Raw genomic sequence first — 17,098 nt, 5'->3', positions numbered from 1 at the left:
TGTGTGTGTGTGTGTGTGTGTGTAACTTTATAACCATACAGAGAGAATTATGGATATATTTTGAAGTAAGAGCCAAAAGAATCTGCCTATAGGCTTTGTAAGCAGTAGAAGCGAGATGCCATTAAAAAAAAAAAAAAAACCAAATCAAATGACCAGGCACACACCTTTAATCTCAGCACTCAGGAGACAGAAACAGGTGAATCTGTGAGTTGGTAGCCAGTGTGTTCTACAAAGCAAGTTCCAGTACAGCCAGGTTACATAGACCTTGTCTAAAAGCAAACAACCCCAAAGTGATTTCCTGTTAAAGTGGTCCTTAGATTGTATGGTTTTAGTAGTGGCTGCTGTCAAAACGCTCGGTGAAGTCCTGTGAGCAAGCGAGACGTGCTCCCCGTGTTTGGTGCTGATGCTCAGCCACACAGACTTCACTGTGCTCTCTGAGATTGCTGCATCTCATGCAATAGCTGTTCATGAAGGACGGCAGAGTGTGTAGTCTTATGCTGGGGACCCTAAAGAAAATGAATTTGGAATTTCTGATCACAAAGTAATTTTATATTTACTTATTTTGGTTTTTTGAGAAAGGGTTTCTCTTTGTAACAGCCCTGGCTGTCCTGGAACTCTCTTTGTATACTAGGCTGGCCTCTAACTCCCAGAGAGATCCACCTGCCTCTTCCTCCCAAGTGCTGGGATTAAAGGTGTGCACCACCACTACCCAGCATGTAATTTTAGAATTTAAAGCCATCATTTTCAGGTACTTTGAAATAATAAAATTGAATTACCCTTAAGACTTAATTCTCCCAAAGGCTGGAGGATCACTGTAAATTCAAGGCCAGCCAGGACTATTTATTTAGTAAGACCCTGTCTCAAAAATCCCCACAAAACTAAACTGGGCTCCTATTCATCTGAGTGTAGGAGAAATGATCTTTGTTCCTTATTTCCTGACCAGTTTGCAAAAATCATTTGGTTCACAGTTGATGAGCAGAGCGTTGCTGGAAGTAGGAATTCTTAGTTACATTCTGACTTAGCCAAAAATTAACTGGCTAACTCAGGCAGAAAAGGAATTTTAAAACCATGAGTCAGAGGCAAGGTTCTCCTAAGGTGTTGACAGACTCGTACATCTTGTTCTTGTTGGTTCAAAGGTTGCATACTTACGGTGTGTGATTTTTTAAAGTTATGCTTCAGTATATTAAGGTATATTAAAGACAGTCGGCGGGCCAAGAAAGCTTGAAAGGGGGCAGAAACAGGCTAGTCCTGACGGCGCTGCTGTGGTCACCACTGGTCCTGATGGCGCTGCTGTGGTCACCACTGGTCCTGATGGCGCTGCTGTGGTCACCACTGGTCCTGATGGCGCTGCTGTGGTCACCACTGGTCCTGATGGCGCTGCTGTGGTCACCACTGCTCTGCAGCCTTGCTGTTGTGGATTTCCTGACAGAAACACCAGTTTTGTTCCCTGTCTCCAGGGGTTAGGAATTAGCTGTGTCCTTCCCCTAGACCAGTGGTTCTCAACCCTCTTATGGCTGTCATCATTTAGTTCAGTTCCTCATGTGGTGACCCCCCACCATAAAATGATTTCTTTGCTACCTAATAACTGTAATTTTGCTGCTGTTGAACTGTAATGTAAATATCTGATATTCAGGATACCTGATATCCTGTGATACCTGATAACCCCTGTGAAAGGGTTGTTCGACACCGAAGGGTCTGCAGCTCACAGGGTGAGAACCACTGTGACCTAAAGCATATGGGAATAGATTTTCCAACTACAAGGAGAAGCAGGCAAAGCTGGCAGATGTGCCCAGCACTCTGCTGTTCTTGATCTTACCCTGCCATTCCCGTTAGTCTTTTCCACCTACCCCCCATCCACCCCTGAAGACCTGCGTGTGATAGGTACCCACCTGCCCCTTGCTTTGTTATTGCTGACAGTCTTACTTTGTTTCTTCCATTCCGTATGTGCTGCCACTGATCCTCCCTGTGTCCAGTCTCTGCTCTCTGTGGGGACTAAAGTGACCTGGAGAGATTGAGTGCATCACTTCCTGGGTGTTGTTGTTCCTTGGACGCTACCCACCCTAGGACATCACTTGTCCCAGGGTCTCTCTCTCTTCACTTACCTCTCTGCTTGGGGATCTCTGTGTCCACCTCTTCCTTGGGTAGTTAGCTTCTTTTCATCATCCCTGCCTCTGATGAAATGTCATTTCAAGGAGGCTATGTATTAGTTACTTTTCGATCGCTGTGATAAGGACCCTGACCAAGGCAACTTAAAGAAAGAAGGGTGTGTTTGGACTTACCACTCCAGAGGACTAAGAGCCCTTATGATAAGAAAGTGCCAGACATGGCGGGTGGAATTGAAAGGTGAAGGCTCAGGTCTTGGACCATCTCTGCAGGTGGTAGCAAGCAAAGTGGGAATGGCGCAGGGCATTTAAACCCCAGGGTCCTCCCCCAGCCACACCCCCTAAACTTCCCAAACTGCACCATCAACTGGGGACCAAGTATTCAAAGTCTGAGCCTGTGGGGGACATTGTCATTCAAACCATTGCAGGCTGGAGATGGCTCAGCAGGCAAGGGTGCTTGCTGCCAAGCCCTAGGACCTGAATTGGACCACCAGAGTCCACGTGGTGGAAGGAGAGAATGGCTTTCATAAGTGCACAGTGTTACACATGTAGGCATGTACACATGCATGATAAATAAGTTTATAAAAACATAAGCTGTATCACACCTACTGGCACTGGCTTATTTCCATCAGAGTGTTTATCTGGAGTTGCCTTGTTATCTGCCTTTCATATGTAAACAGTGTTCCCATGGCAACAAGAATCTTGTAATGTCTAGTTCATTGCCATATGCCTAGAGGGGCAATAGCTTAGAAGAGAATCAGCTATTTATTAAAAGATGATTGACTTCAAAAGATACTTTTAGAATGTTTTTTTTAATTGAGGAATGATAAAAACTGAGGGCTATAAAATGACTTAAAATGTGATTAAAAAAATATTCGCTCCATGGGGCTGTAAGGATGGCACAGTAGTTAAGAGCATTTGTTGCCATTGGACCTGGCTCTGAGTTGGCTGTAACTCTAGCATCAGGGAACCTCTTGCCCTCTTTTGGCCTCCATGGACATTAGCACACGTGTGACATATGAACACACCTACACAGAAAATACTCCTTGATAAGAAATTATGCATCTGTCTTTAAGATGGATTTGGGGAATTAGTCACTTACAAAAGTGAGTTGTTAAATTCTGGGTATCATTGTTGCAGGGTGAGGATGATTAGATTTTGGGTATCGTTGTTGCAGAGTGAGGATGATTAGATTTTGGGTATCGTTGTTGCAGGTGAGGATGATTAGATTTTGGGTATCGTTGTTGCAGAGTTGAGGATGATTAGATGAGGCGTGAATGAGAAGTGTATCTTACCACAAGACCGGTCACTGATTATTTAGATTATTTAAATGGATCTTCTTACGCAAACCATGAGTAAAATATACCCCTTTTGATTTTAGCCCAGTTCACATGTGTATAGATTTTATTTTCTAGAAATGCAAAATTCTAATTTGTACTTTATTAAAAGGAAGTTGTTTCGTAAACTCAAGCAGCACTTATACGTGGAATGCTTCCTTGGCAGAGTGGCAGAGAAGCCACATGGGGCAGATACTGCCTTTGATGACTTTATTTTTCTTGTCCAGCGTTGAAGCCTCTGGATTGGATATCTTCGTCCTTGCTTGTTAAGGCCTCTCAATACATTTTCAAGTCATTGGGGTGTATCAGTTTCTGCCTAATGAAGACATGGGTGTAGTGAGATCTTGGGTTACCTTCTATAGCCCTACATATGTTTGTGGAAATTCCATTCATCCAAATAAAGTTCCAACTTTAGAAATGTATTGTTCATGCTAAGTCAAGCAAGGGAACCCCTTTCTCTCAGGGTGTTTTTGTAACATTACCAGAGCAGCCTGTCACCTGTGTACTTGCCCCAGCTGCAGATACCCTTTGTTTCTGACCTTTGCAAGACCTAGGTTGCCAGCTGGTTTGCGTCCATTCTTGCCTAACCTTCTCCCCCTGTGGCCATGTCAAGCTCACCCCGACCGAGGAGAGTTTGAATCATGAGGTAAGTGAGAACAGCTTGTCTAGACTGGCAGATAAGGAAGGGCAGCACAAATACCGCTGGCTGTCCGAGGTTGTGGATCTGCACTTGATCTCGTCTGATGTTTCCTGGGGAGACATGAATAAATGTCTGCTCACTCCGGGTAGCACCCACAACAAAACCAAACCACTTCCAACCGAGTGTGGTTTGAGCAGCAAGTAACTTTATGAGGCTGCTGTGCATGTGCGCACATGGGTGACTCAGAGGCAGCTGCCTCCTGGGGAAGCCCACCGCTGCATGCATTGGTCAGGACTCTGCAGGACTTGCAGGCGGCTCCACGAAGAGTCTCTTCCCTCCAGCAGTTGCTCACTGCTTACAAACTTCAGGGTGGGCTCTTGTTATTCCTGCAGTTTTCTAGGTTCGGAGTCCTGTAAACTTCTGACTGCTCGATGAGTCTTCCTCTTTCCATGTGGAGGAAGTAACTACACAGCAGATATGAGTGCTATGTTAGCTGAAAGCCAAGCAAATGGGCACAGGAGGAGCTGCATCCGTGTCCTTTCTCTCCTCAGCCTTTTAGTGTAAACACTTTCATATGCGGTGTGGTGAGCACATTTCCCCGCCTATAAAAAGAAACATTTTAGGCTAGTCAGATGGCTGAGTGGTTAACAGCACTTGTTCTTGCAAGTGGGGTTTTGATTCCCAGCACCCACATGGGAGACTCATAACGGCAACTCCAGTTCCAGAGGATCTGGCCATTTTCTGGCCTTTGCAGGCATGTACTGGATGCACACACATACATAAATGCATGTAAAACTCATGAATAAAAAGTCATTTCCTATAACTGTTTCATCATGTTTATATCCTTATCTATCTTAATTTTTGTTTTGTTTTTGGGACAGGATTTAATTATACAGCTTTTGCTGTCCAGGAACTCACTATGTAGACCAGGCAGGCCTTGAACCTACAGAGATCCACCTGCCTCTGCCTCCAAAGTGCTGGGATTGAAGGCGTGAGCCACCATCCCTGGCTGTAATATACTTCGCTTATTTCTTTGAGGAATCTTTTTAAGGTCCAGCAAGATGGTTCAGTTGATGGGGTGGTTTGAAGGAAAATGACCTTCATAGACAGGCCCATAACAAGGGAAACTATTAGGAGGTGTGATCTTGCTGTTGTAGGTGTGGCCTTGTTGGAGGAAGTGTGTTAGTGAGGGTAGGCTTTGAGGTTCAGAAGCTCAAGCTGGGCCCAATGGTTCCCTCTTTTCCTGCTGTCTGCTGATCCTGATGTAGAACTGTAAGCTACTTCTCTAGCACCATATCTGCCTGGGTGTCATTATGCTTCCTCCCATGACAAAGATGGACTAAACCTCTGAACTATAAGCCAACTGCAATTTAATTTTTTTCCTTTCTTTTTTTAAAAATATCTAACTAACTGAAATATATCTCTATACATCTAGAAAACCTAACTAATATGATTATATATTATATACTAATATAACTAATATGACTACAAGTTTTACTATTATAGATGATTATCTATTAACCTGTATTTCTTAATTATACATTACATTTTTGTTTTTTATTTTATTTTTTATTGATTCTTATTGAGCTCTACATTTTTCTCTGCTCCCCTCCCTGCCTCTCCCCTCCTCCCTTCAACCCTCCCCCAAGGTCCCTATATTCCCAATTTACTCAGGAGATCTTGTCTTTTTCTACTTTCTACTTCCCATGTAGATTAGATCTATGTATGTCTTTCTTAGTGTCCTCATTGTTGTCTAAGTTCTCTGGGATTGTGGTTTGTAGGCTGGTTTTCTTTGCTTTATGTTTAAAAACTACCTATGAGTGAGTACATGTGATAATTGTCTTTCTGTGTCTGGGTTCCTCTCTCAAAATAATGTTTTCTAGCTCCATCCATTTTCCTGCAAAATTCAAGATGTCATTTTTTTCTGCTGTGTAGTACTCCATTGTGTAAATGTACCACATTTTCCTTATCCATTCTTTGGTCAAGGTACATTTAGGTTGTTTCCAGGTTCTGGCTATGACAAACAAAGCTGCTATGAACATAGTTGAGCACATGTCCTTGTGGTACAATTGAGCATCCTTTGGATATATACCCAAAAGTGCTATTACTGGGTATTGAGGAAGGTTGTTTCCTAATTTTCTGATAAATCGCCACACTGACATCCAAAGGGCTGTACCAGCTTGCATTCCCACCAGCAATGCAGAAGTGTTCCCTTTTCCTCACAACCTCTCCAGCATAAGTTGTCATCTGTGGTGCTGGGGTCTCTTCACGGCATCTGTGGTGCTGGGGTCTCTTCACGGCATCTGTGGTGCTGGGGTCTCTTCACGGGTCCTGGGGTCTCTTCAGGGCATCTGTGGTGCTGGGGTCTCTTCAGGGCATCTGTGGTGCTGGGGTCTCTTCACGGCATCTGTGGTGCTGGGGTCTCTTCACGGCATCTGTGGTGCTGGGGTCTCTTTACGGCATCTGTGGTGCTGGGGTCTCTTCACGGCGTCTGTGGTGCTGGGGTCTCTTCACGGCGTCTGTGGTGCTGGGGTCTCTTCACGGCGTCTGTGGTGCTGGGGTCTCTTCACGGGTCCTGGGGTCTCTTCACGGCGTCTGCGGTGCTGGGGTCTCTTCACGGCATTAGAACACTGACTACGGCAGCAGGTAAAGGCAGGTTCCAAGCCTGGCAACTTGAGTTCGATCCCTGGGTCATACAGGGTTGAAGGAGAGAACTGACTCCTCCAAGCTGTACCACACACATTGGGGTACACGCTACACACATAGAAACATATAGTGGAATTTTAAAATTAAAAAAAAATCTTTTAAAAGTAAAATTTGGGGTAAACCTTATCATTCCCTGAGTAGAAAACTCATATCCCTTGTCATCAACAAGCGTAACTTTTTCTATACTTAAATTCATAACTTGTTAAGTGTATGGTGATGTATACCTTGAGCTGGACATACACAGCAATTGAGGGAATGTTGCTATGGTCTCAGTCCTGCCTCCTTTCCATCATAAACAGAGGGGCATAAAAGTCAGAGCTGCTCTGGAGTTGGGCATACAGCTAATATAGCAGAATATTCTCTGTTTAGGGGCTGAATGCTCCTTGTCCAGGTGAACATTTACCCCGTCTCATCTTGAGGTGGCGATGCAGGGTGAGGGTCTCCTAATGGGTCTGTCTGCAGCCTGTCCAATGTTGTGTTCCCAACATGGCTCATTCTTCACGACCTCTGTAGGATGCTGGTACAAACATCTGAAGCCTGGTCCTTGCTGCCTGGATGTCTGCCCAGGAATTCTGCAAGTGTTGCTGCCCGCACCACATTTTCCTCTGTACATTTAACACTGTAACCGTGTCGCTGTGTATCTTCCCGAGTTCCATCTGTTCAACAGAAGGTGGTAGGAGACTCATAACAAACCTATTTCCCCTCCTAAGATCAGAGCTAAGACCTAGGAGCCAGATATGTACAGATGGGAACATCACAGTTCCAGATGATGGCAGTAGCTGTAGAGCAGGAGGCAAATCCCTGCCCAGGTGAGTCGGCATACTTCTGTGGGTTGGTTGCTCGTGCTCGTTCATTGGCAGACTTAGTGCTAACACCTGTTGGCTCTATAAACAAGCAAACCCCTCTGCGAGGGCTGGAGAGACACCTCAGTGGTTGCTGCTCTTTCAGAGGACCAAGAAGTTCAGTTTTTAGCAGTCACATGGGATGGCTCAGAATCTCCAATGAGCTCTAGAGGATCCAGTGATGATGACTATATATATATGTATATATATCAAATCTTTAAAAAATACACACGCTGGGCGGTGGTGGTGTATGCTGATTTTTCTTTGGGCCACCAGCTCACAAATAATGACCCAGATACTTATTATTAATTATGAAAGTTTGACCTTAGCTTATGTTTTTTCCAACTAGTTTTTACAAATTAATTAACCCCTTTTTAAAAAATCTACCTTGTGCCATGTGGCTCAGTGGCCTCCTCTTAGTGCACATCTGACTTGCTCCAAGTCTGCTAGTGAAATCTGCTCCTTGGATTCCTCACTGGTGTGGGAGGGCCTTCTGTATGTGCTGCTTTTATTGGTCAACGAATAAAGAAGCTGCTTTTGACTTAACAGAATATAGCCAGGCTACAATAGATATATAGAGTAGGCAGAGTCAAGGAGAAGCCATGTAACCCCACTAGAGAAAGACACCGGATGGAACCTTACCCAATAAGCCACAGCCACATGGCGATACACAGATTAATAGAAATGGGTTAAATTAAGATGTAAGTGCTAGCCAATAAGAAGCTAGAGCTAATGGGCTAAGCAGTGATTTAATTAATACGGATTCTGTGTGGTTATTTCAGGGCTGAGCAGCGGCCTCTCACAACAACGCACCTTTAATTCAGTACTGGAGAGGCAGAGGCAGGTGGATCACTGTGAATTCAAGGCCATCCTAGGACACACAAAGAAATTCTGTCTGGGAAAAACCAACCCCTCAAAAAAAAAAAACCCAAAGCAAAACAAAACAAAACAACAAAACGCGCACACCATTTCCTGGCTGTGGGCAGTGCAGAGGACACCCAAAACAGCTCCGTTTGCTCAGGTGAGTCAGCCTTTGACTTTGGGGACCGTAAATGGGGGGCGCCAAAGTGGTAGGCAATCCTTTTCTGCCCTGAGGTTTAGGATTTCCTCTCTTGTGAGGAAACAGGAAATGTGCAGAATGCTGTCTCCTCATACCCGCTCCTAATTGCTTCCTCCTAGACTGCCCAAATGTGGGAACCCTCTACAAGCAGAGCGGGAACCAGAAACGACCAACTGTGTGTTAACAGTCAGAAACAACACAGGCTTTCCTAGCTGTTCCTGCTGTGAGGTACCCAGCTAACGTGCCAGCGTCAAGCAGTTGGGCATCTCCTCACCTCTCAACAGATTTATGTTCTGATGCACAGCTGGCCATGTGCCTGTCCTAGCTGCCTTGAGCCCTGATAGCTTCCAGTTGTTCTTTTACTTCTTGTGCCAAGAGATTTCACCTCCTCCTCCCTTCTCCTCCTCCTTCTTTCCTCTTCCCTCCTCCCCCTCCTTCTTTTTCCACTGGTCTTCTGTTGAGTTCTTACCTAGAAGAACATGACCTCTTTTCTGACAAAATCCTAGGGTATTAATGGTGTGTGTGTGTGTGTGTGTGTGTGTGTGTGTGTGTGTGTGTGAGGTATGTGTGGTGTGTGTGCGCATGTGGTATGTGTGTGTGTGCATGCATGTGTGTGTGTTGTGTGCACACGTGTGTGTGGTGTGTATGTGTGCATGTTGTATGTGTAAGCTGTTAGGTGAGGCTTTTGTTTGGTTTGTGTTTTCTACTTTTGTGTGTGTGTGTGGGGAGGTATTTGTATGGAATATTTAAAACCTAAGACAGCTCTGATGTGTAATATGTTGGCTATACTAACATATACTAACATATTACATATATTAGTGCTGAATTTAACTAAGAAATGAAGGGAATATCACATCAGGTGGGTTTTGCTGACTGAAAGTATAAACTTACTAAATACTGTGGTATTTGACTAAATAAATCAATAAATAAAACGTGGGATCTGAGGTGAGCTGAGCTCCCTGGCGTATGACTTGGAGTTGCCTTAGATTGCTGTATACTCTTTCAACCTGTGGACACAAGCAACCGTCAGCTTAGAAAAGGTTTCCTTTTTTGACTTAAGGTTTCATAGATTTTTATTATTATTTTTGCTGTAAGTTTAAGTCAGATTTCTGATTTAGTTATTGCTGCACGTGTTCCGATGACGAGGTGGTGCCCTTGTCAATCTACCTGAGTTTATCAGCGTGGACTCTGCTCCAGTATAACAAAGAAACCCACAACGCTCGGCGGTTTAATATGATAAAAGAGAAAATCCCGGTTGTGAAAATCTGCTGTGGTTGAGAAACGTTTCTCTATTTATAAATGCTGGACAAGTTAAAGTTGGGGGAACTTCAGGGAGTCAGGTAAGACCTGGGGAGGGTTTGTCTCTTCTACCCACACGCTGTGGACTAGAATTCTGTCACAAGGCTCCAGTGTACCTTGGGGCCAGCAAACATGGACACAGGAATGTGGACAAGAATAATCCATTTCTGCCACCCCCTCTCTGCCCAGAAAGAACTGATGGACCTTTTGGTTCAGACTCTGTCTCCTTCCAGCATTTCTGAGAATATGACCTTTCCTCTCAGGTTCCCTTTTAGATCCAAAGGGTCTCTCTGCTTCTTCCTGGTGCTGGGCTTAGCTGGCCTGCTGGAGAAATGTCAACAAAGAGGAGTAAAATACAGTCAAGGGATGGTTACATGGTCACATGGTTGACCCAGAATTGAAAGGAATATACAAAAGGCCGCCCTACCTTTTAAATGGGAGTCTCTTTTTACACTAAAAACCGTGATTTGTTCTTGTTTTTCTAGGTTTCAGACTTTTGTTTTTCTAAGTTGAGACCAATGTTAATTGTGGAGCCGAATTTTTTTTAATTTATTTATTTATTAAAGATTTCTGTCTCTTCCCCGCCACCGCCTCCCATTTCCCTCCCCCTCCCCCAATTAAGTCTCCCCCCAGCCCGAAAAGCAATCAGGGTTCCCTGTCCTGTGGGAAGTCCAAGGAACCCCCACCTCCATCCAGGTGTGGAGCCGAATTAATTGTCCACGAATACACGCTACTTGCATATTTACACAGTGGAGTGTGTGAATGGAACATCACGATGAGTGTTAAACACCAACCATCAGGAGTCACACCACAGCAAAAACCACAGCATAGCAATTGTAGGGAAATCTTTGGTGATTTAGCTCATCCCAGAATCCAAAGAAGTTCAGTGTTGCTCACATTGCCCCGGCTGCATTTTATACCTTACACATTAGTTTCTCAGATTTTATTTAATTTTCATAATTCCACACAGTGGGACTTATTATCTGTAAGTGTTGAGTGATCAAAATGGTTATTCGGAGGCTGGGGTGGTTACTCTGTGGGGAAGAGCAGATGATCTGTAGATACGAGGAACCTGGATGGGGTCCTCAGCGTTAATGTGAACAGCAGGTCAGTGAGGGTCTGTAGTCCCAGCATTGTCCCGAGAGCAGTCCAGCCAGCCTGGGAGCGGCTCGCTCAGTAAGAGGTTCTCTCTCTAGGCATAAGTGGGGAGGTGATAGGAGGCAGCAGAAGTCCACATGTGTTAACATGGGCATACGCCTTCTCCTGTGCACACACCACAGATGCTTGCACCACATGCACACGCACACATACACAAATGCATGTGCACATATGCACACGCGTGCGCACACATACACAAACACTCACATAGTTTGCCTAACACTGAGGCTCGAGAGGGGTGAGCCTGCTCAGTGTCTCCACACTGAGAAAATGCCTGCCTAGTTGAGAAGAGAGGGTGGAACTTGGCATTTTATGCTTTTCTTCTTTTTCCTCAAGAAGAAAAGAAACAAAATGTGGCAGACTTTCATGAACACTGATGAGCTGGGACTGAAAGGACATTTTTGTCCTCCGTCCTCTCGACTCCAGGGCACTGCCGTGTTACAAGGAAGCACAACCAAGATTAATGGTCAGTATCCAAGTCCTATCTGTTAGTGAGGTGACATTGAGAGCAACTGCACTGGCCCCTTGCTGTCTTCCTCAGTGGACTTCCCAGGCTGATTTAGGGTGGGATTCTGCCCACTGTGATCATCAGACAGCTCATGGGCCATTCAAGGAGTGAATTCCCCGGACAGGCTTTAATCTGCCCTTCACTGGGATTTAGGTTCCAGGTGAGGACCCAGCTCAGTTACCTGGTATCCGCCCTGGAACTGGCAGCCTGGCACCAAGGTAGAATGTTCCCTACCGCCGCCCGTGCTCAGGGCAGAAGGGCACGGGGAGCTGTTAATTATTTACGGTGGTGAGTTTGCAAACCTGCAGAGGACACGGCCACAGTCCCCTGGAGCTCGTTGCCTTTTCATCTAAAGTGCACGCAAATGATGTGCTTATCTGTGGGCCCGAAAATATCCCGGCTTAATTGCACATTTCTTGGTGAGCAGAAAGCAATTTGCAAAGCTGAATGATTATTACATTTAATCTAAATAATCAGATATTGGGTGACTAGTTATTGAGTAGTGTGTAATGTTCCAGAAAAAAAAAAGTAAAGAGGTAGAAAAAAATCAAGTTAGGTAAGATAAAGAGTGACAGAACAGGACACTTGACGTCCTCTTCTGGACTCCGCGTGAACAAATGGGCATGAAGTGTGCACACGCAAGTGTGTGCATGCACCCCCCCATACACATACACACAAGAGGGGACACATACACAGAGAGAAAGGACGGGAGGGAAGAGGGGGTATGTATATGAGAATTTCCCTTTAACTAAGATTAGGGGACAGTGCAGCTTATCCAAGGTGATGAAGCTGAGCTTTGGGTTCAGGTCTGCTAGGATCTAGGGTCCCCTCTCTTTTCACGACCAAAGGAGTAGAGGACAGAAAAAGAAGCTTGAATTGATCCACAATACAGGTGGAGGGAGGCTGGGGAAGGAGTTGACAGCGGGGGACAAGGGCTAAACTGTGGGGACTCAAGGGGAGGTCCGTCCCTTAGCTCTATTTCATACACACCAGCTGGCCCTGTATTGTCATTGTCTAGTTCGAGCCTCAACTCAACCGAGTTCTTTGCTGGGGCTCAGCAGGTCTGTCACCTGCTAATGAAGGCTCTGAGCCAGAGAAGTGGGTGTCAGCTGTTGGGCTCCAAGAGCCTGATACAGAACCCAGTACACTGCTGGGCTGTAACTGGGATGCTGGGAGACCGAGGTGCAGTCTGTCTGTCTTCCATCTTCTCTCTCCTCCCACAGGTGCAGATCTGCCTCAGATCTATGTCACCTCCTGGTGAAGTGCTTCAAGGCAAACTCACTGAGCAATTCAAGCCCCCTGGATGAAGTTCAAGGCAGAATGGTTGAGAGTTCGAGACCAGCCTAGGGGTTTGCTGTTCTAAGCAACAGTAAACTCCAGCCCATGTATGCTGCTAAACATGTGGATTCAACATGGTTGGCTGAGGCTCTCACAGAGCTCCGTCATCTGTCCAAGGGCACACAGGTGGGAATGTGCCAATCTCTGGCTGATTGACAGTGCCCTCCCCTCCATTAACCTGACCTATAAACTGTAGCCCCTCTCTTTCTCCCCTTTCCCATCAGTGAAGCTCTCAGTTCCATCTTCATGCGATGTTTTACCTCCAGGGCCTTCTCGTCTCTCACCCTGAACTGTTACCATGACCTCCTAAGAGGATTTCTGGTTAGGTGACTCTATTCTAATCCATTCCTTATCTTCCTACCAGGAAAGTGGATTGTGTCACCTTCCTGATTAGCCCTTCTGTTAATCCCCCACAAGCTAAAACTGTCCTCCTTGGGCAGGGTGATGGGAGTGTTATGGTAGGGCTCCATGTTTTCCTACAGTGCAGTTTCCTGTGCTAGTTATATGTGTACAATGCCATTCTACGTCTTAGAGAAATTCTTTTACATCTTTGTCATTGTAGTGGCTCTTATGCTTGGATAACTAGGTCCCTAGTTGGTGGAACTGTTTGTGAGGGATTAGGGGGTGTGGCTTTGTTGGAGGAAGCGTACCACCTCATGATTGTGTCTCAAGCTCCTGTTCCAGTGCCTGCTGCTATGCTCCTGCCACGGTGGCCATGATGTCTAAACCTCTGAAACTGTGAGGCCCATCTTAAACGGGCTCTTTTAATAAGGTGCCTTGATAGTGGTAATTTATCACAGCCATAGAAAAGTCGTTAAGACAGCCATGAGAAGGTGCATTTCTTGATTCCCTTCATCTGTTAAAGAGGTCTTTTCCATTGTTGATTTCCCTTCATCGGTTGAAGAGGTCTTTTCCATTGTTGATTTCCCTTCATCGATCGGTTAAAGAGGTCTTTTCCATTGTTGATTTCCCTTCATCGATCGGTTAAAGAGGTCTTTTCCATTGTTGATTTCCCTTCATCGATCGGTTAAAGAGGTTTTTTCCATTGTTGATTTCCCTTCATTGGTTGAAGAGGTCTTTTCCATTGTTGATTTCCCTTCATCGATCAGTTAAAGAGGTTTTTTCCATTGTTGATTCCCTTCATCGGTTAAAGAGGTCTTTTCCATTGTTGATTTCCTTCATCGGTTAAAGAGGTCTTTTCCATTGTTGCTAAGAATGTGTTGATGTCATGAATGCTGCATGTTTAACGAATATTTTCTGTACCTATCAGCACTACAGTTAACTTATCTGCTTGGTCAATCTCTAGGCTCATTTTTCTACTGTTAAATAAATCTTGTTTTTCTGGGTAAATCCACCCAGGTCTTCATGTGTTATCCTTCAAAAATTACATCTCTGGGTTCAGTTGGCTAATACTGTGTTGAGAACATGGCCCTGTGCACTGGCTCATGGAAATCCTTTTTATGGAGAGGTGACAAAAGTCATGTGGTGGGGAGAAGCAAAGTTGGATTCCTACTTCCACCAGGGATTAGGGCCTCTGCGTGACCAGGACTTTGGAGGAGGGGCTGTCAGGAGCTGTGCAATGCCACTATAGGAAATAAAGATGTTCTTATTCAAAAGCCCATATTCTGCACAGCTCAATAAAACTCAGCATGAGATGGAATTAAATCTGATAAGAGTTTAATTCTTTTCATACCAGTGAACTAAAGCCTGTATTTAAAAATACACCTATATATGATCAGTCCGCTGTTTCATCTTGCATACTGCAAATCAATAAAAGGAGAGGGGAGATCAGCAGAGTCAATCCAGGGACCGTCTTGGAGAATCTTGGCTAAATCATCTCCATGTATGATCCCTTCTCTGAGACTTTGCTTATGCCGAGACTGAAGAGGACGGCCTTCTCAAGCTCCACATAGCTCTCATACTCCAGCTTCAGTTCCGCCTCCATGTGCTCTTTCGACTTGCTGTAGATTTTCTGGGTGGGAACAAGCGAGACAGCTCTGTCAGCCACTGGCAGTTTAAAAACCAAAGATGAATGAAAAGGAGTTGGGTTTTGTTGAAGAGCTGGTGTGGCTGCTCTCCCGAAGGGGTTTATGGGAGGGTAGGAGGACAGGTGGACAGAGGGGCTGTCTGAGGGTCTGGAGAAGTGGGGAGTGGGCAAGAGCCTGTCCTCTGTGGTGCCTTTATAGACCAGTGGTCTTCAACCTTCCTAATTCTGCGACCCTTTAACACAGTTCCTCATGGTGACCCTACCTATAACTATTTTTGCTGCCCCTTCGTAACTGTAATTTTGCTACTGTTATTAATTGTAATGTAAATATCTATGTTTTCCAATGGGCTTAGTTGGTTCCTGTGAAAGGGTTGAAAACCGTTGCTAAAGACTAACAAACTCCTGGCTCAGTCTTTCCCATGGGTCCTGCTTTCCCTATGTGGCCTGGAAGGTAGGTTGTTTGTACTTGGAGTTGTGGCAACTGTGGGTAAGCTGTCGCGGGAGAGTGTGACAGTGGCTTCTACAGGAGCACTTAGACCGTGCTTCAGAGTACAACAAGCCATCCCCAGCTCATTGGTTGTAGTGGGACAGTTAATTCGCTGGCATTGCTGTGTGCTGTCACCTCCAAGGGCAGCTTTTGGAATGAGTCTTTCGCTTTGATTGTGTGACCATGAGTCTATCAGTGGGTGATGTGTGCGGGACCTCGCTGTAGTCACATCTGCTGCTTTGCTTAGAGACCTGGGCTCTTTTCCAGAAAGTTACTTTGAAGGCTACTGTGTGCTTGGCTGTGAAGAGGCCACAGGTGGGGTTTGTTAGGAATCTGTGCTGACAGAGTGGCAAGGGAGGAGACAAACCGACAAGAGACGTGATTGCAAACCCAGCTGATCTGAGTGGGAACACAAGAACTGTTTATCGAGCCTTGAGAAGTCCCCAGTTCTAGCAGATGGCAGAGAACCAGCTCCAGCGTTCCCGCCCCTGAGAGAGGGACAGAGGAGAGTGGCCCGGAGAGTGCTGTGCTCCTCTGACGGCTGCATGCAAGGTGGACATGCTCCCCACGTCTCGGTGCCAGGGCTCACAGTGCTGTCCACCACAGCACGACAAAGGACACCCCTCTCTCCTTTCTGCTACCATCCTTAGCCTAATAACCATTGGATGCAGTGGTCACGTGATTTAGCCAAATGCCTTCCAGCGAGCATCAGAGGAAGCTGTTGGTAGACAGCTCATGGCTTGTTTCAATGCAACGCTCTCCAGACATGGGAATTCCATGTAATGGAAGCACTTTCCTGGGGATCTTTGTATCTAAACGAAAGGACTTTAGAATTACAGTGAGTTACAGAAGGATGGCGCGGACAGACTCTCTCTGTTAGCAGGGCTGGGGAGCTGGCTCAGTGGGTATGGTGCCTATTGCCCAGCCTGATGACCTGAGTTCTTTCCACGGGACTTACATGACAGAGCACTGACTATGTAAAGTGCCCTCTGAGGTATGTAAGTTGTCTGCAGCCTTACCACCAGGTACAGAACACACCCACATGCAATAAACAGAAATGGGATAGGATCTCATGGTGTGCTCAACAGGTAACTGTCACTCATAGTGGCCTAGGAAACCAAAGAAATGTCCTCTTGGTTCTCATAAGGAAAAGCAGAAAGCTGTGGAGTGCACAGGACTCCTGCGGGGTGAGCCCGGCCACACTTTCCCACAGGGAGGAGGCAGAGGCATCTCTCCTTTCTGAAATCTCACTCACGGTTTTCTTCTTCACCAGTTCCAGGGCCATTTCTTTCTTTTCTTGATCACGGATCAACTTGCGCTGCTGGACATATTCCAGGTGCCTGACCTCTCTTTCAAAGTAGTAGTTCACACTCGATACCTGCCAGAAGCAAAGGCCTGTGATGAGCTAGCCCCACAGGGACGCCGTTGGTCTTTCCAAGGCTCTGTCCGGATGCCTGCTGCTCCGTGGTTAGGATTTTCCTACCACATTTCCCCACTCCACCTGACCAAAACTGTATAACCACCTTCTGAACCATGAGCGGAAGAACCAACTAGAATGTTTCTCATCCCTTAGTGGGGTGTGAACTGGAGGTGCGCCTGCAGGTCAGGGAAGTTAGCTCCGTGTGCTTGCTTCT

General features: G+C 45.7%; 1 protein-coding gene across 1 annotated transcript in view; it reads right to left on the bottom strand.

Annotated features, from left to right (window-relative positions):
* Window positions 1-14,652: 14,652 nt before the first annotated feature.
* Window positions 14,653-17,098, bottom strand: part of Dnai3 (dynein axonemal intermediate chain 3) — a 49,642-nt gene continuing 47,196 nt past the window's right edge. The window contains exons 22-23 of the mRNA XM_075978975.1: window positions 16,720-16,842; window positions 14,653-14,962 (exon numbers count right to left, since the gene is read on the bottom strand). Coding sequence (XP_075835090.1) covers window positions 14,819-14,962; window positions 16,720-16,842 — 267 coding nt within the window. The 3' untranslated portion in view covers window positions 14,653-14,818. The remainder of the gene's footprint in view (window positions 14,963-16,719; window positions 16,843-17,098) is intronic.

This window comes from Microtus pennsylvanicus, chromosome 7 (genome assembly GCF_037038515.1).
Source record: "Microtus pennsylvanicus isolate mMicPen1 chromosome 7, mMicPen1.hap1, whole genome shotgun sequence".
NCBI lineage: Eukaryota > Metazoa > Chordata > Mammalia > Rodentia > Cricetidae > Microtus > Microtus pennsylvanicus.
The sequence above is the reverse complement of the archived record's forward strand: the minus strand, read 5'-3'. Positions and strand labels throughout refer to the sequence as shown.